The 25,482-nt window shown below is 36.6% G+C and overlaps 1 protein-coding gene across 6 annotated transcripts in view; it reads right to left on the reverse strand.

Moving 5' to 3' along the window:
* Positions 1-369: 369 nt before the first annotated feature.
* HECTD1 (HECT domain E3 ubiquitin protein ligase 1) overlaps positions 370-25,482 on the reverse strand; it is a 77,349-nt gene continuing 52,236 nt past the window's right edge. For 2 of the 6 annotated variants that reach the window (XM_027521768.1, XM_027521762.1), the window contains 17 exons: positions 20,265-20,398; positions 19,303-19,425; positions 15,466-15,622; positions 11,694-11,916; positions 10,503-10,557; positions 10,088-10,270; positions 9,488-9,695; positions 9,318-9,403; positions 9,038-9,165; positions 7,453-7,654; positions 5,952-6,089; positions 5,075-5,682; positions 4,180-4,258; positions 3,988-4,081; positions 3,141-3,291; positions 1,450-1,594; positions 370-1,336 (listed from right to left, as the gene is read on the reverse strand). In XM_027521768.1, the coding sequence (XP_027377569.1) occupies positions 1,199-1,336; positions 1,450-1,594; positions 3,141-3,291; positions 3,988-4,081; positions 4,180-4,258; positions 5,075-5,682; positions 5,952-6,089; positions 7,453-7,654; positions 9,038-9,165; positions 9,318-9,403; positions 9,488-9,695; positions 10,088-10,270; positions 10,503-10,557; positions 11,694-11,916; positions 15,466-15,622; positions 19,303-19,425; positions 20,265-20,398 (2,852 nt within the window). In that variant the 3' untranslated portion in view covers positions 370-1,198. The remainder of the gene's footprint in view (positions 1,337-1,449; positions 1,595-3,140; positions 3,292-3,987; positions 4,082-4,179; positions 4,259-5,074; positions 5,683-5,951; positions 6,090-7,452; positions 7,655-9,037; positions 9,166-9,317; positions 9,404-9,487; positions 9,696-10,087; positions 10,271-10,502; positions 10,558-11,693; positions 11,917-15,465; positions 15,623-19,302; positions 19,426-20,264; positions 20,399-25,482) is intronic. The other 4 variants (XM_027521763.1, XM_027521766.1, XM_027521765.1 and 1 more) reach the window with 3 other exon arrangements.

Raw genomic sequence — 25,482 nt, forward strand, 5'->3', positions numbered from 1 at the left:
AAAAGGAGGAAACAGCATTATCTCAGTGGTTTCTTTTCACACCAATACAACATTCAAAAATTATTCTTGGATCTTAGACTTACACATCACTGAAGATACAATTGTAAGTAGCAGATTTGGTGTTTAAAAAGTTAACACAAAAACATGGCTATTTTTAGGTGAAGAATACTTTAAGACAGAACGTAAGAGCTGGATCACAAGCAAGTGGATATATATTTCTGCTAGCTTTCCAGTCTCAGTAAAGTGGATTTACATAGAAAAAAACATTTCTTCCTATAGTAATTTCAAAAAATGAAATGTCAGTGATTCAAAATGACAAGTATTTAAGCTCTTAGGCTGATGGCTGTAGTGAAACAGTCACATGACACAGTTTTGTACGCTGCAAACATTTTAATGATTATTGTTAAGCATACATTTTGGAAATTTTTTTTTTACTTCAAACTGCAACAAGTTAAATAAATGTTTATAATATACAAAGAAAATACAACCAAAAGTAAAACTTGCTTTAAGTGTGCCTTGCATCTAAACCAGTGTTTTTTCCTCCCCCCCTTAATATATCTTTTATTTTTGAACTGCACAAACACACTTAAGAATTTGATCTTTATAGTATGGCATTTAGGAAATAAAAATATACTCCCACCTCAAAGAAATAAAAAGGTTGTGCATGATTATATGCCAAACAAAAGAGAGAACACTAGATACACTCTGATAGTGCAGGCATCATTAAAGAGGAAAAGAAAAAGCTTGAGATGCTCATTAACTCTCTATGTTTTAAGGAAGCAGGATTTCTGACCAAGTAGCTTAAAAGCCAGCAAAACAGGGATCAGTGATGGCAACTGTAGTGTATGAAGTATGAAATGACAAACTTTACACAAATACACTGTTAGAAATTTACCAGTGAACACTGAAGATCTGAGAAGCTGCTCTTTGGAACAGTCAAGTAGAACCACCTCATTCCAGTCACATGAGCCCTTGTAGCAACACAGTGTTCTGTGCTATGTACTTGCTGGCTGGATAGTTAAAGGATTTGTTTTGTCATTAGCAGCTAACAAACTTACTCCACGTGTTCTTAAAGCCTTAATGGTGGAAAAAAAGGCAAGTGTCATTAGCATGGAGGATCATATACTTCTCTGCAAACAAACACAAGAGGCTTCACTAGAATTTTAAGTCTCTGATGTCTCCCATTGCACTTCAAAGCTCAATTGAGATGAAAGCCTTTCTCCATTGTAGCAGCTAGCAGACGCTCTCTCATGATCTCCTCCGAAGAGTATTCTGGCAACTTGAGATAATGCACACATGTGTTCACTGATGGGTAGCTTGCATCAGTAGCATCAACCTGCACAGAAACAGAATTGAAAACAATAGAAGACCATGACTTTAAATATGCATTTCTTTCAACCCTTAGGTAACTAAATTTGGTTTACATTGCCCAATAGCTAGAGTTTGTACCTTGCGTACAACTGTGAGCCTGGGATGCAAGTTAGCCAGTCCCCCTGGAGGCAGAGTTGAACAACCAGTGGTAAACTGCAGAAATGCTTTCCTCTCGTCTGAAGACATACCACATAAAACCCGCACGAACCTAAGGAAGCCAGGACTACAAGAAGAAAACAGTTACAGTGATCTGATAGCTGATTTAAATGAAAGATACTACCACTACTTTATAAGCCAGCAATAACCCCCCAAAACAAATATCCACATGTCAAAAAAACCACATGTCTAGAGACTTTTGGGTAAGTATGAAATGAGCTGATGCAAAATACTTAAAAAATATCCTTCAAAGACTGTCTGTCTTACAAAGGAATATAGGAATCAAATATGCAACAAAGCCAGCAAATCAGAAAAGCTCAATGGAAATAGTGATTTAATGACTAGGAATAGTAAATGGGGACAGATTTTTGGAGATTTTTCTCATTCTGGGTACTGATTATGCAGGTGTGTCCATTCTGTGAAAATTCTTCAGGTTCTACATACAATTTGTATACTTCTCTGTTATACTTCAATAAAAAGTTTATTTTAAAAAAGCTATGTATACAATGTTACTTAAGTTTAAAATAATACTTTCTTATTTACATTACTTTGAAAACTTATAAATCACAACTAAATACAATTTCCTGATATGCGGCGAACAGAAGTGAATTGAGTGCTATTAGACATCACTGGAATAATCAACAGAGCTAGAATGTACACCATGGATTAGCTAATAATATGGAATCAAGAATTTCCTAACAAGTATAGGTATGTGAGAGAATCTCACAATGTACATTAATACATTGAAGAGTAAAGGTAGATGGTATATGCTCCATATCCTCAAATGGTTCAGAAAAAATGTATGTGCGTGTGTATAGAGAGAAATAATGTAAAAGTACAGCAAAATGTTAAGTACTGGTGATTCTGGGTAAAGAATACACAAGAATTCTTAACTATTCTTCAACTTTTCTGTAAGTTTTAAAATATTTAAAAATAAAGGTTTATATAAAAGCAATAAAGCCTAAGGGTTTATAAATGACCCAACTGTTAAGATGATGAACAGTTAAAATATAGTGAGTAAAGTTGGACTGTGAAGAAAGCTGAGCACCAAAGAATTGATGCTTTTGAACTGTGGTGTTGGAGAAGACTCTTGAGAGTCTCTTGGACTGCAAGGAGATCCCAAATCAGCCCTGGGATTTCTTTGGAAGGAATGATGCTAAAGCTGAAACTCCAGTACTTTGGCCACCTCATGCGAAGAGTGGACTCATTGGAAAAGACTCTGATGCTGGGAGGGATTGGGGGCAGGAGGAGAAGGGGACGAGAGAGGATGAGATGGCTGGATGGCATCACTGACTCAATGGACATGAGTCTGAGTGAACTCTGGGAGCTGGTGATTGACAAGGAGGCCTGGCGTGCTGTGATTCATGGGGTTGCAAAGAGTCGGAGACTACTGAGCGACTGAACTGAACTGAACTAAAAGGAATCAACATCAGCTAAGATTCAGGTGACTTTCTATATAAACTCAGGCTTATCCATGAATATGTATCTTGATAATGGTGAGACTTAATTGCTTTCTCATTTTATGCATATAATTCACTGAGTCATTTAGAGAACCTGCCATTCTAAGATAAACATAAACAATTTGTCTATCTTAGAAAATAACCAACACATACCTGTCACGTGTATAACCCAACTTAGGTTCAGTATAATTAATAATATCCTCTGCTGCCCAGGATGGTGACTGATTTCCACAAAGAATCATTTGGACCTCTTCATGGCTGAAGGAACTTAATTTCTCCATTGGAAAAACTTTATTAAACCCATCTACATTTTACACACAGCAAAAAAACAAAAACAAAACACAACTGAGTTTGTGTTTCCAAGTTACAATTTCAAAACCACAAATTTCAAATCAAAATACTCAACTAAATGGACAGAAGACAAATATAAATATTTGAAAAAGCCAATAAAAATTAAAGTAGCTTGAAATAAAAACTGTGCTAGGGTTTTAAATACAGAAATCTTTGCTTAGTATCACAGATGTATATGTAGAGAGAATATTCAGACACTATGGTCTGTAGCCAAATTCCAATAATTTCCCAACCAGTTCTTTATGTCATACAAGCCAGCCAAAGCAAAGTTCTCATTTTAAAAACTAGTAAGTGATAAACAGTTCAATATATTTTGCTTCACTCTTTACCTTAAGACTTTAGGTTCTAATATGGTTTAATTCATCCTGATCCTGTATGCAACCTTATATCCACTTACAAATGAAAAAACAAAAGCCAAAGTAGGTCCCTCATTACTGAGGAAGAGCAGCTTAGGGTATGCTACAGCTTGAAAATGGTTCAATCTGTTCCGGGTACCCTGTAGGACCTGACCTAACTGTTGGGAAGACAAAAAACTAGATGACAAATCTAGAGATTACTAGCATAGTCTAATTTTTGAGCATAGCAGTATCTTAATTTCGGTGTCTCAAAGTAAAAGGAGAGGGATTAAGCTAAAGAGCCTTAAAATTACCTCTGAAGGCTTCCATCTGTTTCTGAATACCCGTATGCATGCAAAAGTCAAACATCAAATCCACATATTCTTCTGCATTATCCATTGTTATCATCTGCAAAGGAAAATTTGTCAAGGTAATTGTTAATATCTAGGAATATTTTAAGAGGATTTTTCTGAATTTACAAACATTTTTAAAAGCAAAATTTGTACCTCATCTTCACCACTTGGCTTGAGATCCACAGCTGTAAAACCATATATTCTTGAGGAAGGGCAAAACTGGAAATTTAAACTGGGAGGGCAGAAAAAAAAGAATTAGATTAACATTCAACTAACACTGGTGTTTAATTTTAAAACACTGCTGCCAAAACCACGAACCCTTCCATACACGCAATAATAACAAAATCACTCTACCAGATTAGATGTTAAATATGGGGCCTTTTAAAATGCAAACCCCTGTGCAAGAAAACGATCTGGACAACTGTTACCAAACCTGGTTTTGCAGAAGTCGCATGAAACATCACCTTTCATGTTTCCATGTTTCACTTCCTCCTTATGGCACAAAATTAATGAACTAAAGATTTCTGCAATGAATTATGGCAGCAACATGTTTATAAGATTTTTTTTTAAAAAACAGAAACTGTTGCTTTACACAAGTCATTAATGCTCTATTGTTATTCTCACCTCAAATAAAACCTTGAATATATTAAACATAACTTCTCAATATTCTCAAAAGAAGAAAGGAAAAAAAGGAAAGCAAAGCCTTGCAATCAATCCAAAATCACAGTTAAATATAACAAGGATATAATAATTACATGGATACAAATTAATAGAATTTTATGAAAAATCTGCAGTATCCGAGTTAGTTAATGCAACCACTGGGGACCAGGCTTATTGCAAATTACTGAAGACAAAGGAACAAAAGCTTTAGACCTTACTCATCCATTAGGCTGAAGTATGCGTGTGTGTATGTATGTATGTGTGTGTATATGTATATATGAAAGTATATATATATATATATATGAAAGTATATATATATGAAAGTATATATATATATATATATGAAAGTATATATATAAGTGAATTAATATATATATATAAAGCTTACCCTAAATCCTCTATGCTAAGTGGAGGCCCAGAACCTGATGGATTCTTCAGCACTAGTTCTTGTAATTTTGTGTTCTTCTCGTCTTCAGAAAGACCTTTGTTGCTTAAAATCTGGCGCCTCTTGATGGCAAGGTCTTTAATTTCTTTTAAAAATCTGGCTCTGTGTGGGTTTACTAGTTCAAAGTCTTCCCAAGTTAAAATTCCATTAAACCAAGCTGGCGGTTTTGGTTTGGGGGGATCTAGAATGAATTCTGATTTTGAATCCTCCTCAAAGCTTCCTACTGAGAGTGAGTCATGCCCTTCTTCTGTAGAGGCTTCAGACTGACTTTCAGTGCAGTGTAGGTCTCTGTCGCCTCGTGACTCATAAATCAGTTTGCTCATATTACTTTTAATGTCCCCCATACACATAAGTTTAAAGAAAGGTTTGGAAATAGGTAAGTCCACAAGTCTATTGTCTTGAATGCATTTGGCCAAGAAAATTCCAAGGAAATGAAAGAGTTTTGTGATCCTTTCAAGCTCGTCACTGTCTTGTGGAAATGGAGCCGTAAACAGTCCACATGATCTCTGCACATAGTATCCGGGAGGTTTCAATCCACCTCCAAGATCGACCTGATTTTTTTAGAAGAAGAAATGCAAATAAAATCAAAAGACCCATAAACATTAAACATCTTAACTGTGCTAGATAGTATCTATAAACACACTTTATTAAATATGCTTTGTTGACTAAATTTTATCTTTTAATAATATCAAGATTATTCAATAATAAAAGCAGAGTCAGAAAACCTGACTCATGTTCTGAAAGCATATCCAATTTTTAACTTTCTAACTTTCTAAAAGCTGAATCGCAATCAAATCATGAAATAGGAAATTAATCTTACATGACGAGATTCATCATCTGGAAAGTTGTCATCACAAAGCCAAGCTCCCAAGTCAGTTCTCTGGAATTCTGCTGCTACCAGAGCATAGAACTCTAAGGTGGGCCCCAAACCAGTTCCTTCTTCTCCTAAAAATTCAACCTAAACATGAACAAATAAATTATGAGGGAAAGTAAGCTTTAAAAAAATCATTTCTGTAATGATCCCATTCTTGCCAAAATCCAGTCCTACTGTAATATGTTTTTTTAAAATAGCAGTGGTATAATATAAGCCACACAACAGTTTTTATTTTAGTTTTTCTAAAGAGAAATTTGATTTGTTGTACACTATTCCATATTCAAACACTGTAGTTAGCATTGTTCATACATCAATTTACTTCTCACAACAAACCTACAAAATAACCTATCATCTCCTTTTCACATCAAAGCAAGTCAAATTTTAGATAAAGAGGTTCTATCATTTGCTTGAGGAAATGATGGTATACAGATCTGTGTCTGTGTGTGTCTGTCTATGTGACACTAAAACCTAAACTCTTTCACTTATTTCTGACTTCCAGCAATCACTTTAAGGATTTTTATACATATTCCATGTTTTCTAGAAATTTGAGGCAGCGTATAAAAATATACATACATGGTAAAATAATAATTAAGAATTATCTACATTAGAGGAACATATGGGTAAAAGAACAGATGAAGGCACAGAAATTTCTTTCTTCTTTTTGACTGATCCGCGTGGCGACTGAACCGGTGTCCCCTGCAGTGCAAGTGTGGAGTCCTAACCACTGGACTGCCAGGGAATTCCCAGGCACAGAAATTTTAAAGTGAAAACCATAAGACTTATACATTTTCTAGAGATGTATCATATTTACCACAGTCTGTGATCCAAAAAATAAGCAAATCAGGTGGCTGACACCTGTGACAGGAGAGGTATTTCTTTGTCTCTCATATATAAGGAATATAATCAACAATGCCCACAATAACATCTCTGCAGTAAATATAATGAATTTCCTACAGCCAATTGCTATAAAATTTCTCAATACAGAAACAAAAACCCATGATACAACACCAAGCACAATTCAAGTTAAATACTACAAAACACACATGCTCCAAAAAAAAGCAGGTATCTTGTGGCACAGCATTAATTAATATAAAGGTAAAATTTGGAGTATCAGAAGCCTTTGTGGAATACAGTTACTTGGTTCAGGCTTTGCTAAGAAATGAGCGGTGTCCTGCAAACGGACCAAGCGCTCTCCCACTTCATGAGTGAAGATACTCTTTGCTGCTCATTAAGCCATGAGATCCTGATCCTGAGGAGGTGAGCTGACATCCTCTCATGAGAGATGCCCTGCCAGAGGAGAAGGCCTTTACCCCGAAGGCAGAGGAATCCCTCTACACTTGTATCTAATGCAGTTTTTTTCCCCTAATGTAGTTTTTATGCAGTGGAAGAACAGAGATTGACTCTGGTTGTCATTCCTGCACACGAAAAGAAATTTATATAGCGGTACCTCAAGCACTGATTTCCGATCTGCGTGTATTTGCATGACATTCTCGGCCCACTCCATCAGTGATTCACCACGTGGAACTTTTACTCTTTCGTGCTTGAGACGACCAACACGGAACTCTCCAGGATCATCTCGCCTCACACTACTTGTGGTCCTTGTTCTTTCCACAGTGGCCTCACGTCGGTTTTGTAGCCACACAATTGCTCTGAAATAGAAAAACATCTCTGTAGCTGTGGCCTACAGCAACAGTTGATTGTACTACTACACAAGCAACAAAATTCAAAAGATTTAAGAATATTTTAAAAATAGTATTTTATCAGGTGATCAGATACACTAATCTTTTTTTTAATTTCCTTAAATAAATTGAGAAAATACTGAGTCTGTATTTTCCCTTTTTATTTTAGCAATTAACAGATCAAAATTAAGGTCTGTGGTCCAATCCCACACAACACATAAAAATACTGACAAACTCATAATACCTAATAACATAAACATTTCCTAAATCAGAGAATGTAAAAAATGGTTAAGCTATCTTTATTAAATAACTAAATCCACCACTGAAACAGTATTGTGAGTTTGAAACATTTTCTTTGTAACAACGCAGAGCTAACCCATCTAGGATGAAGAAAGACTCCTGAACTAAGAATAACAAGATGAAAGATCTACCATATGTGCTGTAACTTTTTGGGTACCCTGAGACCAATCAGCTATATACTTTGAGAATCAATTTCCTCACTTATAAAAATCAGGAGTTCCCTGGTGGTCTAATGGTTAGCATTCAGTGTTCTTTACTGCCTAGTGTTATGCGCACAAATGCTTGGTAAAGGATATAAAATGGTACAACAAATGTAACTTATCAGGGAAACAGGCAGATCCATTTAAATTATAACTTTTTTACATCTACTTTGAAATTACTCTGGGTATTCAATCATTTAGTAAATATTTATGGAGCAACTACAATGAGAGCAGTACAATGTACATCCATTACATACAGTACAACATACAGCACAATGAGAGCAGTGAACCAAACTGCCAGAAACCCCTGCCCTCATGAAACTCTCATCTAATGAAGGAGACAGAAAAACAAAAAGTAAAATTTACAGTATGTTACATGGTAGCAAGAGAAAAATAATGGCCAAAAGATATATTTTAATGTTATGTCAAAGATATTTTCAAGCATTAAATTTTATATTCTTGGGAATTTCAGCAACTAAAAATTTATGTAAACCACTTAAATACTGTACAATAAATGCTAGCTGATGGAAAGCACAGCACTTAAATCCACACTGTTCTAAGAATGCTTATGTACAACCAGAAACCAAAAAATGTTTAAAAGTTGCCAACTCTTTTTTTTTTTTTTTTGGCCATGCCACACAGCTTGAAAGATCATAGTTCCCCCACCAGGAACTGAACCTTCACCCTTGGCAGTGAAAGCGTGGAGTCCAAACCATGGGACCATCAGGGAATTTCCAAATATTGACAACTCTTTACAAGAAACCAATATATTCTCCGCATCAGTCTTGATATAAAGTATAAGTACATTTAAGCTTATATAAAACATTAAAAAATAAGAAGACACACTTCCTACCTTGATGCACCAAATGCTGTACATGTGAAATAAAGCTGTCTAGTTTCGAACGGTATTAGAAAAGGACACTTGCTGGTTAACTGTTCACACCAGTCTGGCAGAGCTCCACTTGCCAATGCCAACGGTTCCTGCAATTTAACAAATAACAAAGTCTTATTATTAACAAAGACAAAAGGGAGTCGATTCTTAACAGGACAAATGGTGAGAGGAAGAAAAAGAAGGAGAGGTAATACTTTGAAAGTCCAACAGATTCAAGAGTTCAACTATCTGGTCTTATTACCTCAATTTGCTGCAAAATTTTTGTTGTGATTTTTTTGCTAGTGAATTCATCTGGTGGAAAAGTAAACTGAGGCTGCTCATCACCTTCTGTAAAAGTAATAGAATCAATAAAAATATAAACTGACTTATTTGTTTAAATGCCACAGAAATGAAACAAGGATTCTTACAGACCTTCCTGGGATATTCTTGAGTAAGGGTCACTTGCAACTATATACAGAATACGCAGGAGCTGAAGGACGTCTTCCACGCCACATGAATTCTGCCCATTGCCTGCTTTGGCCTGAGGTTGTTCTTTTGTCAAATTCAGAATATCACTACTTTGAAGAGTAGAAATGGCCCCCTGGTTTAACCCAGACTTTGTTCCATGCTCACAAAAATCCTATAGAAACAGGAAAACCAGCCATTAATCATTTTCAAGAAAAACAATATATCATCCTATTAGTATTAATGTGAAAAAGCTCGAATTCTTAAAAAAAAAAAAAAAAGCGTTCTTTTAAAATAAAAACAGTATCACCCAAGTCAAGGCTTAATGTGTTCTAAACCAATAAAATTCTCAAAATATAACTACTGAAAGCCACAGTTAAAACTATGTATTTAGATCCAATGCCACAAACCAAATTTGAAATTTTAGCATTGGCATATTAACAATGTTAATTCAACCTCATTTTTTAGTATGTCCCAACGAACTGCTCTTCTGTAAGAATACTTAAAAAGCTGCAAACAAAGCAAAGCCATTCCCAATCAAAACAGTGTCTTGATGCCAATATATACCTTATATGCAGCTATGAGCTGAGAACAATTTCTGTTTTTCCTAATACTTTTATTAGTGCCAGTTAATTTCCAGTGGCGCAGGAAAGCGGCGTCTGCATTCTTCTGCAGGTAGGTTATCAAGTCATTCTTTGGTAATTCATCAGTGCCAAGGTACTGTTCCACATGCTCTATAGACCAACAACCCTACAATAGGAAAAACCAAATGTTGGCCTTTCCTGATTATAAAGTCTATGGTATTTCACATGCATTTCGTAAGGTGGCTTCAAGATCATGCATTTAAGCTAATCTGAAGAATCCCATGTTGCTGATTTCTCCCTCAATTGTTCAACTGAAACACAGTGTTAGTTTTTCTTTGCTTTTCTTTTTCTTTTACTAAGTAGCCAAGAATAAAGATTCATTTCCTAAAAATACTTACCATTTTTCCATTTTCCTTTTCTTTGTCAGAATCCTTCATTTCTCTGTACATAATTCTAAACATGAAGATATTATTCAAGTTAATTCATAAATCAAATGGTTTGTGTTATTTCCAATAAGGCTTCAATTCTTTAAAAACATATGATGAGGTCACTATATGCTTAAACACTGAACTCAGAGAATTTATTAAGAAAAAATGTATCACTTCTCCACCTTTTGACTAAGATCAAGCATATTTAGAAAAAGTATTAATCTGTTAAACCGGGAAAAGTAGCAGAAATCATATTCCTGAAAAAGTTGTGGCTTATAAATTTAGCATTATTAAGAAGAAAACATATATCAAACCTGGAACTTTTAAAGAAATGAATATGCTATATCTTGTATTATAGCTTTCACATATTGTTATAAAAATGAGATGTGTTTGTATCTAGATGGATAAGAGTAAGAAGGGCCAAGAGCCCTTATGTTCATGTAAGGCAGTTGAGATCAAATTGTCAACTTTAATTATTCCAATTAAAACTGAAGGAAGAGTATGCCATGATGACCTTCTGTTCTGTCTCAAAAAGACATAGATTACTTTATTAAACATTATATAAGATTATCAATGATGTTAACAGAACATCAGATATAGAAACTAACAAAAATAAAGTCATGCAGGATGACTATAATAGTTATAATATTAAACTATATAAATTCATATTATTACATAATATTATGATAGGTAATACTTACTGAGCACCCTCTACATCCCAGATAGCACTGAATCTACTTTATATATATTAATTTGCAGATTCCTCACAACTGCTCTCATTTTACAGATTAGAAAACAAAATACTAAAATGTTATATAAATTTTGGCCAAGGTCATTGACAGTAATTTGTTGAACAGATAAATGAAGAACAAAGAGAGGTATGCTTAACTCAGAACTCTCAAACGTAGAAAATATTTACTATTTCATACACAATCCTGGTCAAAGAGTTCAACAATCATGAAATAAGGAATTAGTCTAAAGTTCCTTCCAGTTGTAAACATTAACCTTTATAGATCAGGAGTCAGAAATGTTCTTATCTATTCCTATAAACTGAGAGAACTTAATCTTTTCTGTTCTTATAATACAAAATATAGAAAATATAATACTTGGCTTATATACTATGAAAATATCTACTTAAAATATTAAATCAAAATTTCTTACGTGTATGTTGGCTCCCAAATACGCCTAAGTTTATCTGATTTCACATTGCCATTACATGACAACTGAAGCAATTTCTGTACATAGTAAAAGATGGTTGATCTGAAATTAGTGAGTGGTAATTCAACTTCACGAGTTGTTCCAAGACCTGTTACTTTTAAAGTGAGGGCTAATCGAGGTGATGGAGTACATTCAACTTCTTCCAAAAGCTCTGAATGAGGTGTTCCTAAAAATACAGAAGATGTGAAGAACATTAAAACAAGCAGTCCAGAAAGAGGACTGTGCCATCAGGAGACAGGTCACATGAAATCTCAGCCCTTCTGACATGGATAAGGTAAAGAGATCAGCTACTTAAGATTCTCTTGGTTTCATTTTTTTTTTTTTTTAATTTGAAGAATATACCTATGCTACTTAAAGGGTTCTAGAGTAGAATTTATGCATATGATATGAATCTCTTATTTTTATTATGATATACATACAACTGTTAGTATTTCAGAAAATTTTATTTTTATAAATGAGATAACTCTAAAATTATTAATAATCTTACATCCAGAGAAAATCACATACTCAGTTAAAGACCTGTCAACTTTTTATGTATACTGAATGAGTGTATTATGAAGTACATACACACAAAGACAATTAGGTTCACAATTATTTAGTGATGTACTCTCTCTTTAAATCTCAAGAATCTTTTCCTCATATCAAGATACAGTGTTATAAGGTATTATTTTATTCACTGCATGACATTCCATTGTACTTTAACTGAAACAATTCCATTCTCAAAACATAATGAAGGTCATTTCCAAGTTTTTAAAAATACTTCTTTAATCACCTGTGTATAAAGTGAATACTTCTATAACACCAATTTGTAGCAGTAAAAATATGAAATACATTGCTAAAGAGCTCTATCGAAAATTTGTACCTATTTGTACTCTGAGTAGATTTTACTATTTGAGACATCTTTATTCATACTCTTTCTCACCATTATACTACGTCATTTACCACACGTTATACTATCAAGTGTACTTACTTTCACATTTAACTTAAGTATCTTTCTATCAAGTAAAAAGTACAGTCCACACTAACATCTAAGTTTTCTTGAAGGATAATATATTGATTGCAGTAGCTGACATTTATTGAGAGACACATCACGTACCACGCTAGGCACTTTCTATATTTTACCTCATTTAATCCTTTTAATTATATGGTCAAACAAGGACTACTGTTTTCCCCAGATAACAGATGAGGAAAGTCAGGCTTGCACAGGGTAAGGATTTGCCCAGATTAGTTTCCTATTGCTGCTGTAACAAATGACCACAAACTGAGTGGTTTAAAACAACACAAATGTATTATCTTATAATTCTAGAGGTAAGAAATCTAAAATGGGCTGGCAAGGCGTTGTTTCTTTTGAAGGCTCCAGGGAAGAATCCATTTCCTTGCTTTTTCTAGCATCCAGAAGCTTCCCATTTTCCTTGGCTAATGGCCCCTCAACAGTATAATTGCTGCTTTCTGACTTTGACCCTCCTGTTGCTCTCTTATGAGGACACTTGTGATTACATTGGGCTCATCCGAAAATCAGGATAATTTCCCCATCTCAAGATTCTTAATCACATCTCCAAAGTCTTTTCTCATGTTTAAGTGACATATTCACAAATTCTAGAGGTTAGGACCTATACAGCTTTCGGGGTGGAGGCAGGAGGGCAGTGGAGTGCATGGGGCCATTAGTGTGCCTGGTGCTGCTGCTAAGTCACTTCAGTCGTGTCCGACTCTGTGCGACCCCAGAGACGGCAGCCCACCAGGATCCCCTGACCCTGGGATTCTCCAGGCAAGAACACTGGAGTGGGTTGCCATTTCCTTCTCCAGTGCATGAAAGTGAAAAGTCAAAGTGAAGACGCTCAGTCGTGTCTGACTCCTAGCGACCCCATGGACTTCAGCCCACTGGGCTCCTCCATCCATGGGATTTTCCAGGCAAGAGTACTGGAGTGGGGTGCCATTGCCTTCTCCGTTAGTGTGCCTACCACATCCAAAATAGAGTTGTAAGACATGGAGCTACCACTCAGGCTGACTGACTCCAGAGGCCATAAGTAAAACCACTACATAGCTTTTCAAAGAAAAGCTGAATGGGAGTAACGTTTAACAATTTTATTTTTTTTTTATTTTTTATTTTTTTTTGTTTTTTAATGATTTTATTTATGGTTGTGCACGGTCTTCATGCTGAGTGGGCTTTTCTCTAGCTGTGGCTCCTCTTGTTGCGGAGCATGGGCTCTGGTGCCCACAGACCTCAGTTCTGTGGCTCCCGGGCTCGAGAGCCCCGGCCCAGTGGCTGTGATGCATGGGCTCAGCTGCTCTGCCACGTGTGGCCTTCCCAGACCAGGGGTGGAACTCACGTCCCCTGCTTTGGCAGGGGGGTGATTCTTTACCACTGAGCCTCCAGGAAAGCCCTCAGGCGTATTTTAGACTAGTTTTCCATGCTCCTATCTGGTGAGAGAGGCCTGGGAGCCAGGAGTCCTCAGCCACAGTGCTGGCTCTGCCATCAAAAGCTCTGGGGCCTCTAGCGAGCGCCTGCCCCTCCCTCAGTGTCTGACTCTTTGCCCACCAGGTTCCTCTGTCCATGGGATTTCCCAGGCAAGATTACTGGAGTGGGTTGCCGTTTCCTTCTCCACGTTTAACAATTTTAATCTAGTAGAAAACAGAATACAAACTGTCTACCTTTAAATGAGGCCTTACTTTAAAATTTATACAACTGTAAAACAGTGTATTTTCAAAATACTCTAATTTATAAGTCAAGACATAGAGGCAACCTAAATGTCTAACAACAGATGAATGGATAAAGAAGAGGTGATGTGTATATATATACACACACACACACACAATGAACTAGAAATACATAAAATTATTAATAAATCAATATTCATCAATTATTGATATATTTATAAAATATTTATTTATTAATAAATACTGGTAATTTATTATCAATAAAAAAGAATTAAATAACACTATTTGCAGCAACATGGATGAACCTAGATATGAACATACTATGTTAGAGAAAGACAAATAAGTGAAATAAGTCAGAGAAAGACAAATACCATATGATATCACTTAAATGTGTAACCTAAAATATGATACAAATGAACTTATTTATGAAACAAACAGATTCATAGATACAGAAAACAAATTTATAATTATCAAATGGGAAAGGCAGTGGGGGAGGGATAAATTAGGAGACTGGGATTAACACATATAAACTACTATATATAAAATAAATAAAATCCTACTGTATAGCACAGGGAACTATATTCAACATCCTGTAATTAGCCATAATGCAAAAAATATGAAAAAGAGTACATATATGTATAACTGAATCACTTTCCTATACAACAAAAAATAACATAACATTGTAAAGCAACTATACTTCAATAAAAAATAAAATATAATCAACACTATGTGGTGCTCCAAATGGGAAGGAAATCCAAAAAAGAGGACATATGTATATGTGTAGCTGATTCACTTTGCTGTACAGCAGAAACTAACACAGCAGCGAAAAGCAATTTTATTCCAATAAAAACTGAAAAAATAAAATACTGTATTTTGTTCCTTTTTAAAAAAAAAAGCTGTATTTTTTAAGGATTTGTGGCTGATATATAGTTTTTCCTGAAACCTGTTATTTATAATCTGCATATACAAGTAGTATCTTAACTTTTTAAACTATATAGTACTTAACTACTTAATCTGGAATCTATTAAAATTAAATCACAAAAGATAAAATATCTTATACCTGGGGGTGGAATTTCTAGATCAGTTGTCTGCTGGACATTAGTTCGACCAGGTCTAGGATCAAAAGCAGGAACCAAAGCTGAAAACTGCCGCTTGAGCACGTAATCATCATCCCATGTTCTCCGGCGGCCCCCCTTAGTTTCGTACTCTTCCTCTTCCTATAAAGATAAAATTCCATGTACAGATAAACATTATAAAAGTCTTCATTATTGCAACAATGGTATGCTATCTATAAAATAAGGTATATGTTGAGTACTTCTCTCTATAGGTATTTTATAGTCTTATTCAGCCATATTTCTTAAGCACAAAATGAGCCAACACAAACATGTATAGATATATACACATTTCTTAATGATTTATCAAAAGTAAGTAGGTTTTGGGGAAAATGTTTATAAACAGAGGTTTTATGAATTGTATCTAACAGCTTCTTTAAAGTTCTCAAAAATACTGGAAAAGACAAATGAAATCATAAGAAGCCTTACGCTTTTGTAAATCAGACCTTATTAACACTTTTGACAATAAAGTACACGTGAATATTTTCTTTAAAAAAAAAAAGAAAAAGCACCTTTACTGGTGGTTGCACAAATTTACATATGTGATAAAATGATAAAGAACCATACACAAACACTGGGTCGATGTAACCACTGGAAGAAACTGACAAAAGGCACACAAGACTTTTCAGTCTCTGCAACTCATTGTGAACATATAATTATTTCTAAATAATTTAATTACACACTAAACAGATACAGCGCTTGAAGCTGATTTAAATCACTTTGGGGCAAATAGTTCAAACAAGTTCTACAAAGTATTGATTTGTCAAATGATGAGTTCCTAGGGATTCACTGCAATATTTCTTTCTACTTCTACTTTCTACTTCTAGCATGTTTAAAAATTTCCATAATACAAGTTTTTTTAAGGAACATTTTTCTCCTCTTCTTTGCTTTTATTAATTTTATCAACAAAATATTCAATGAATTATAAATATTATAAATGTCTGATATAATAATTTTAAAACAATAGTTATGTAAATACTTATATGTACATATTTAGCCCCCTCATAACACTTAATTGAGATGAACCATTACAGGAGATCAAACTGACATTTGATAGGTCTGAAACCAGTTTTATCTGGGATCTAAAACTTCTACGTGTGGTCTTTAGTAATCACTTCATCTGAAAACTGGGACTAATGATAACTTAAAAGGGTTGTTGAATGCATTGAATTAGTTACTATACATAAGCAGTATCTAGCACATAATTAAAGATAAATAAATGTTAGCTAATAGGCTAATACTTCTGTTTCTCTACTGTGAAAACTACAAATCTTAGAAAATAGCTATGAACCATGCTGTAAAGAGCAATACTGCATAGGAACCTGGAATGTTAGGTCCATGAATCAAGGCAAATTGGAAGTGATCAAACAGGAAATGGCAAGAGTGAATGTCGACATTTTAGGAATCAGCGAACTGAAATGGACTGGAATGGGTGAATTTAACGCAGATGACCATTATATCTACTACTGTGGGCAAGAATCCCTTAGAAGAAATGAAGTATCACAGTCAACAAGAGTCCAAAATGCAGTACTTGGATGCAGTCTCAAAAATGACAGAATGATCTTGGTTTGTTTCCAAGGCAAACCATTCAATATCAAGGTAATCCAAGTCTATGCCCAGACCAGTAATGCTGAAGAAGCTGAAGTTGAACAGTTCTATGTAGACCTACAAGACCTTCTAGAATTAAAACCCCAAATAGATGTCCTTTTCATTATAGGGGACTGGACTGCAAAAGTAGAAAGTCAAGAAACACCTGGAGTAACAGGCAAATTTGGCCTTGGAGTACAGAATGAAGCAGGGCAAAGGCTAATAGAATGGGAAAGACTAGAGATCTCTTCAAGAAAATCAGAGATATCAAGGGAACATTTCATGCAAAGATGGGCTCAATAAAGGACAGAAATGCTATTGACCTAACAGAAGCAGAAGATATTAAGAAGAGGTGGCAAGAATACACAGAAGAACTATACAAAAAAGATCTTCACGACTCAGATAATCAAGATGGTGCGATCACTCACCTAGAACCAGACATCCTGGAATGTGAAGTCAAGTGGGCCTTAGGAAGCATCACTACGAACAAAACTAGTGGAGGTGATGGAATTCCAGTTGAGCTATTTCAAATCCTACAAGATGATGCTGTGAAAGTGCTGCACTCAATATGCCAGCAAATTTGGAAAACTCAGCAGTGACCACAGGACTGGAAAAGGTCAGTTGTCATTCCAATCCCTAAGAAAGGCAACGCCAAAGAGTGCTCTAACTACCACACAGTTGCACTCATCTCACATGCTAGCAAATGCTCAAAATTCGCCAAGCCAGGTTTCAATGATACATAAACCGTGAACTTCCAGATGTTCAAGCTGGTTTTAGAAAGGGCAGAGGAACCAGAAATCAATTTGCCAACATCTGCTAGATCATCAAAAAAGCAGAATTCCAGAAAAACATCTATTTCTGCTTTATTGACTATGCCAAAGCCTTTGACTGTGTGGATCACAATGAACTGTGGAAAATCCTTCAAGAGATGGGAATACCAGACCACCTGACCTACCTCCTGAGAAATCTGTATGCAGGTCAGGAAGCAACAGTTAGAACTGGACATGGAACAACAGACTGGTTCCAAATAGGAAAAGGAGTACATCAAGGCTGTATATTGTCACCCTGTTTATTTCGCTTATATGCAGAGTACATCATGAGAAACCCTGGGCTGGATGAACCACAGGCTGGAATCAAAATTGCTGGGAGAAATATCAGTAACCTCAGATATGCAGATGACCCCACCCTTAGGGCAAAAAGTGAAAAAGAACTGAAGAGCCTCTTGATGAAAGTGAAATAGGAGAGTGAAAAAATTGGCTTAAAGCTCCACATTCAGAAAACGAGGATCATGGCATCCAGTCCCATCACTTCATGGCAAATAGATGGACAAACAGTGGAAACAGTGGCAGACTTTATTTTTTGGGCTCCAAAATCACTGCAGATGGTGACTGCAGCCATGAAATTAAAAGACGCTTACTCCTTGGAAGGAAAGTTATGACCAACTAGATAGCACATTAAAAAGCAGAGACATTACTTTGCCAACGAAGGTTCATCTACTCAAGGCTATGATTTTTCCAGTAGTCAGGATGTGAGAGTTGGACTATAAAGAAAGCTGAGTGCCAAAGAATTGATGCTTTGAACTGTGGTTTTGGAGAAGACTCTTGAGAGTCCCTTGGACTAGAGGGAGAGTCAACCAGTCCATCCGAAAGGAAATCAGTTCTGAATGTTCATTGGAAGGACTGATGCTGAAGCTGAAACCCCAATACCTTGGCAACATGATGCGATGAGCTGACTCATCTGAAAAGACCCTGATGCTAGGAAAGATTGAAGGCAAGAGAAGAAGGGGATGACAAAGGATGAGATGGTTGGATGGCATCACCAACTCAATGGACATGAGTCTGAGTAAACTCCAGGAGTTGGTGATGGACAGGGAGGCCTGGCGTGCTGCAGTCCATGAGGTTGCAAAGAGTCGGACATGACTGAGTAACTGAACTGATTTTAATATATGTTTACTACCACAAAAAGGCCAAGGAGGGTGTCTCAAGTAAAAAAAAAACCCTGTCTGCATTACGGGAGAGCAATCATGGACTCTACCTAGTATATGGAACCCAAGTAGATGGGCAAGTATCCTTCTGTTAACTCTGGTTGCTTCCTGGACTCACCGTGCCCCCTCTGTAGATTCTCCTAGACATTTCAGTCAGTGCTTTACTGTGGAAGGAAAAAACTCCACTGTAGGAAGGCAGACATGAAGATATTACCTGCTCCCCAATAGGTCGGCTCCCTGCTCCAGCTGGGACCTGTGGTAGCTGTGAGGTGACAGCATGGTGTGTTACATCAGAGCGGGAGCCAGCTCGGCGCTGTAGGGACGGACGTCTCAGAATCTGATACGGGAAATGGAAAGAGACGTGTCTAATTACGTGACTCATATATATCCCTCTTCAGCCTTGACCTGAACTATAAATCTATGTTATCAAAACTGTCATTAGAGAACTTCATTAGCCATTTATAGAAAAGTTTTAAATTCATCATACATCATATACATTCAGAAGAAACGTGCCCATGCTCTATATATTTTCCAAGAAAGGTATACAAAAGCATTTCTTGGAAGTTCTCTACCCACTAAAACCCAACTTAGGAAAAAATCCTTTAATCGTCTACATTTTATAAAAGGAAATTAAAATTATACATGAAGCTAAAATAAAAGGCATTTTCAAGCAAAAGTTCAATTTTAAGACAATCATAGTTAACAAACACTACAGGTTCTGGATCATACTGCCTAAGCTTGGGTCCTACTTCCTACTTAACTCTGATTAATTTGAGCAAATTATGTTTTCTATGTCTCTATCTCATAGGTCTGCGTAAACACTCATGAGATAATACAGATACTGTCTGCAAAACAGTAGATACCAGAAAATTCTAAGTATAGCTTTTTTTTTTTTGTCCATGCCACATGGCATGTAGGATCTTAGTTCTCCAACCAGGGATCAAACCTGGGTCCCCTATCTTAACCACTGAATTGCCAGAGGAGGTCCTGAAAATTGTATTATTTAGGATTACTGCAGTTCTTCACATTTTTAAACCTGTAAAAACATCAGCACATCTTTCACACTGGTGCTCTATTTTCTTGCATCTAAGTTTGACTAGAATGTTGCTTTTCTTTTCTTCATTTCAATTATCAACAACCTATCTTAGTGAAGAAAATGAGGGACTCTCTCTCTACCATAACCTCCTCGTATTCTTGGTCCTCCTGATTGTCATCTTCATTTTCATCATCTTCCTCGTCTGGCTCTGGCAAGTCCTCATCGTCATCTAGCTCAGCTAACAGAGTACTGGCACGGCAGCTATCAAGGAAATCTAGAAAACAAAACCAACAATCTTCCTCTTAACACAAGTGACCAAGCATACCAGAGTACCTTTGTGAATCTGTTTTATAACACACAGGTAAAACTCAAAGGTTCAGGTATAAAGCCACATTTAGTGATGCCACTCTTCTTCTGCCACCACACACGAAGGATGAGTAACAGCAGCAAACAGTCCCAAGCATGGCAGAAAACGACATGGGATAAAGGATGGTAATAAACTAAATCCGTATCCACAAAATCATTTTTCAAAAAGGTCAACAATATGGGATATGTTAAAAAATAAAAGCAGCCCTATCACATTCTCTGTATAAGTCAGTGGAAACACAATGGTGGAAAGAGAACACTTTGGAATCATTAGCTGTGTCAACACGTATCTGTTTGAGTGCCTACTATGTGCCAAGAACTGCATTAGGCACTAGGTATAGGCTGTGAAAAAAGCTAAGCACCGAAGAATTGATGCTTTTGAACTGTGGTGTTGGAGAAGACTCTTGAGAGTCCCTTGGACTGCAAGGAGATCCAACCAGTCCATCCTAATGGAGACCAGTCCTGGGTGTTCACTGGAAGGACTGATGCTAAAGCTGAAACTCCAATACTTTGGCCTCCTCATGTGAAGAGTTGACTCATTGGAAAAGACCCTGATGCTGGGAGGGATTGGGGGCAGGAGGAGAAGGGGATGACAGAGGATGAGATGGCTGGAAGGAATCACCGACTCGATGGACATGAATTTGAGTGAACTCCAGGAGTTGGTGATGGACAGGGAGGCCTGGCGTGCTGTGATTCATGGGGTCGCAAACAGTCAGACACGACTGAGTGACTGAACTGTTGACTGAACTGAACTGACACATAGTTGTAAACAAGATAGACATGGTATGAACCCCCATGGAGCTTACAGGGGAGACAGACATTTAAAAAGTAAACAAATATATAAACTGTGTGGGAATTCCCTGGTGGTCCAGTGGCTAAAACTCTGTGCTCAAGATACAGGGGGGCTGGGTTTGATCCCTGGTCAGGGAATTAATTCCCACGTGCCACAACTAAGACTCTGCTGCTGCTAAGTCACTTCAGTCGTGTCCGACTCTGTGTGACCCCAGAGACGGCAGCCCACCAGGCTTCCCCGTCCCTGGGATTCTCCAGGCAAGAACACTGGAGTGGGTTGCCATTTCCTTGTCCAATGCATGAAAGTGGAAAGTGAAAGTGAAGTTGCTCAGTCGTGTCCGACCCTTAGCGACCCCATGGACTGCAGCCTACCAGGCTCCTCCGTCCATGGGGTTTTCCAGGCAAAAGTACTGGAGTGGGGTGCCATTGCCTTCTCCGAACTAAGACTCTATGCAGCCAAATAAATAAAAACAAATATTTAAATATATATATATATATATATATATATATAAACTGTGAAAGAGAAAAGAACAGAATTTAAGTTGATCAGAAAGAATTGAATTTATCTATGTGACTAGAGAGACTGCTTAATGATAATGACTACTTAAAGATAATGCCTATTTACTATGGAATGATGTTAGGTACAGCTTTATATATCATCCAAATTACCTAGCGCATAAAAAATAAACTTTAATCCCTTTTGTCTGCCTCCTTGTTAGGCTCTCTCCCCTCCATCCTTCAGTGAACATTAGGTCAAATTTACACTGCCCTACATAACGAAGGTGTTGAGAAGCTGTTCTCCATAGGAACTGAAAATAAAAAGAGGAATATGGGGAGGGAGGAGGGAGGAGGGTTCAGGATGGGGAACACATGTATACCTGTGGCGGATTCATTTTGATATTTGGCAAAACTAATACAATTATGTAAAGTTTAAAAATAAAATAAAATTAAAAAAAAAAAAAAGAGGAATAATGGGACTAAAACAGGAGTTTTTTATTGGCTCTGGAATTTAAAAAAAAAAAAAAAAAAAAAAACTTCTATGGATAAGAAGGCAGTATATACATTACAAAAAAATATCCAAAAAACAATTTGTAATTATTTAGTAGGAACTTGCATTTACAGGTTCCTGAACCAAATACAATTTTTTATGTCTAATTATACAAGACTAAAAATTCAATGCCTTTTACTATGACTTGCCATTGCTTATAAGACACATAATGATCTCAGAATATTCACAGCTAAACTGGCAACATTTTTTCCTTAATGACATAAAATAATCTTATAATTAATAGCATCTTAAATTTGATGAAATATATTACCCCTAACCTTTTGGCTCAGCAGTAAAAGAATCCGCCTGCAATGCAGGAGACACGGGTTCAACTCTTGGGTCAGAAAGATCCCTTGGGGAAGGAAATGGCAACCCACTCTAGTATTCTAGGCTAGGAATTTCCATGGACAGAGGAGCTTGGCAGGCTACAGTCCATAGAGGTGGCAAAAGAGTCAGACACAACTTAGTGACTAGACAACAAACATGTAAAGTGCCATCCTGCATTTTTGGTAATGGTTCTCATGAATATTATGTGGCAGTACACAAAATAAATTCCACTTTTAGGTTTATTTCTTAAAGGAAAAAATATGTAGGTATATAAACTCCATTTTTCATGTGTTACAATTCACTGAAGTCAGTGGTTTTACTCATCTTCCCTTTTTTATCCTAGTATAAGGATATTACATAAGGCTTCCCTCGTGGCTCAGATGTTAAAGAATCTGCCTGCAATGTAGGAGACATGAGTTTGATCCCTGGGTTGGGATGATCCCCTGAAGAAGGGAATGGCTACCAACTCCAGTATTCTTGCCTAGAGAATTCCATGGACAGAGGAGCCTGGCAGGCTACAGTCCATAGGGTCGCAAAGAGGCGAACAAAACTAAGTGACTAACATTTTCACTTTACAAGGATAATATATATATTTTAAAAAGCTCCTTATTTCACACATTTGATTATATCACACAATCAAATCATGTCCCTCTAAACATAACACAGTGAAAGTTTGCATATATAGAAATTATTTTGTAATGCAGATCTTACTCTGATCCTTCATACAACAGCACTGTCAAAGAGTCCTCCAGTTTTAGAAATGCAGAAAAGGAAATTTTAATCACCAAAGAATAATTTTTAAAAGGCAGTCAGTTTGCCCTGCGGAGAAGGCAATGGCACTCCACTCCAGTACTCTTGCCTGGAAACTCCCATGGACGTAGGAGCCTGGTAGGCTGCAGTCCATGGGGTCACTAAGGGTCGGACACAACTGAGCGACTTCACTTTCACTTTTCACTTTCATGCACTGGAGAAGGAAATGGCAACCCACTCCAGTGTTCTTGCCTGGAGAATCCCAGGGACGGGGGAGCCTGGTGGGCTGCCGTCTATGGGGTCACACAGAGTTGGACACGACTGAAGCGACTTAGCAGCAGCAGCAGCAGCAGCAGCAGTAGCCCTGACTCCTCAATATTCTTTCCCATTAGTATACCTACAACTTTCTTAACCTTCACATGATTTATTAACAGAACTAAAGCTTAAAGTTAACATAGTAATAGGGAGAAGCAGAAGGCCTCCATGAGGAAAACCAAAGTAGAAATGCTTATCTGGTGAATTTACGATACTTTGGTATAACTATTATCGTCATTTTACTACATACTTATTTAACATATAAAGTGGAAACAGAAATATAATGCTTTTCCTAAAATCATAGATCATCAGATCCAGTTGGTAGCTTGGAATACAAGAGACCACATTCTCAAAAAAATGAAAACATATTAAAATGATGCATACACAAGATAGTACTTAAAATATATCTTCATATAAACTTTTTATATTTGAAATTAACAAAAGTAATTTTGAAAAAAGAACAGGTGATCAAGGATTGTGATAAAGGGTATTCTAAAACAATAATGATGGGAATACAACCTTTTTGGAAGGAAATTCAACAATTACTCCTTTAGGAATTTACCCTAAGAAAAATACACAAAAATACAAAGGATGCTCACTCGTAACAATGCTGATGGTAATGAAAAACTGTAACTTAAATATCCAATCAATATTAAATAATGATCATACAAACAGGAATATCTGGCAGCCATTCTATGTTGTAGAAACTCACTGAACTATATTAAAATATTTTTACAGTGTACTCAGTGAAAAGAGCTGTCCAGAAAGGATAGAATTCCTTTTTTCTTAAAGAACAGATATATCAAATGATATGTATCAAATGACAACAATGGTAGGGACTAGATGATTTTTATTTGTTTCAATATTTCCCTTCTATAAAAAATTTTACCGTCCTAATTAGAAACATTTTAATTGAATCATTGACTACATACCACAGTTACATTCAATAATGTAACTATAAAACCTAAGCAAGAACTAATTCATCTGAATATTTCAAATGTCACCTAAATAAAGAATAATTTTCAGAAGACTTTGATAACTGTTGTGATACAGTGGTTTATAATAAAATTTGGTCATCTCTGTTCAATACACTGAGTTTTCTTAAACTCTTGGTATTTCCTAAGAGCAATAGAGATGTCATTTGTTATTTATAACTCGAGTTGTTTTAATGAGGAGACTTTTAGAAAGCCCTTAGGTAATTGAAGGATGGGGCTGGTTGTTAGTGGAACCAACCACAATCAGAGGACTAGAACTTTCATCTCGTCCCTTAGACCTCCAGGGAGAGGAGCTGGAGACTGGTGGCCATACCACCAATGGCTGGTCATTTAATCACTGGTGCTTAAATCATGAAGTCTCCAAAAAATAAAAGCCCTGAAAGGCTGGGGGTTCAGAAAGCTTCCAGGCTGGTAGACATGAACACAATGACAGGCCAGGATGGCTCCTGAACTCCATGGGGATGCCAGGTCCTGTGCTTGGCACCTCCCGGGCTTTACCCTGTGCCTCTCTTCCATCTGCCTGTTCCTGAGTTATATATTCTTCTCTTCTTTTTTGGCCGGATCAAGCATCTTATGGGATCTTGTTCTCAATCCAGGGATGGAACCCTGGCCCCCTGGCAGTGGTAGCATAGAGTCCTAACCATTGGACTACCAGAGTATCCCCTATATATCCTTTTTATAAAAAACCAGTAACCTAGTACATAAAATGTTTTTCTGAGCCCTGTGAGCCACTCCAGCAAATTAATCTAACCCAAAGAGGGGGTT

Source organism: Bos indicus x Bos taurus, chromosome 21 (assembly GCF_003369695.1).
Source record: "Bos indicus x Bos taurus breed Angus x Brahman F1 hybrid chromosome 21, Bos_hybrid_MaternalHap_v2.0, whole genome shotgun sequence".
NCBI classification, from domain to species: Eukaryota; Metazoa; Chordata; class Mammalia; order Artiodactyla; family Bovidae; genus Bos; species Bos indicus x Bos taurus.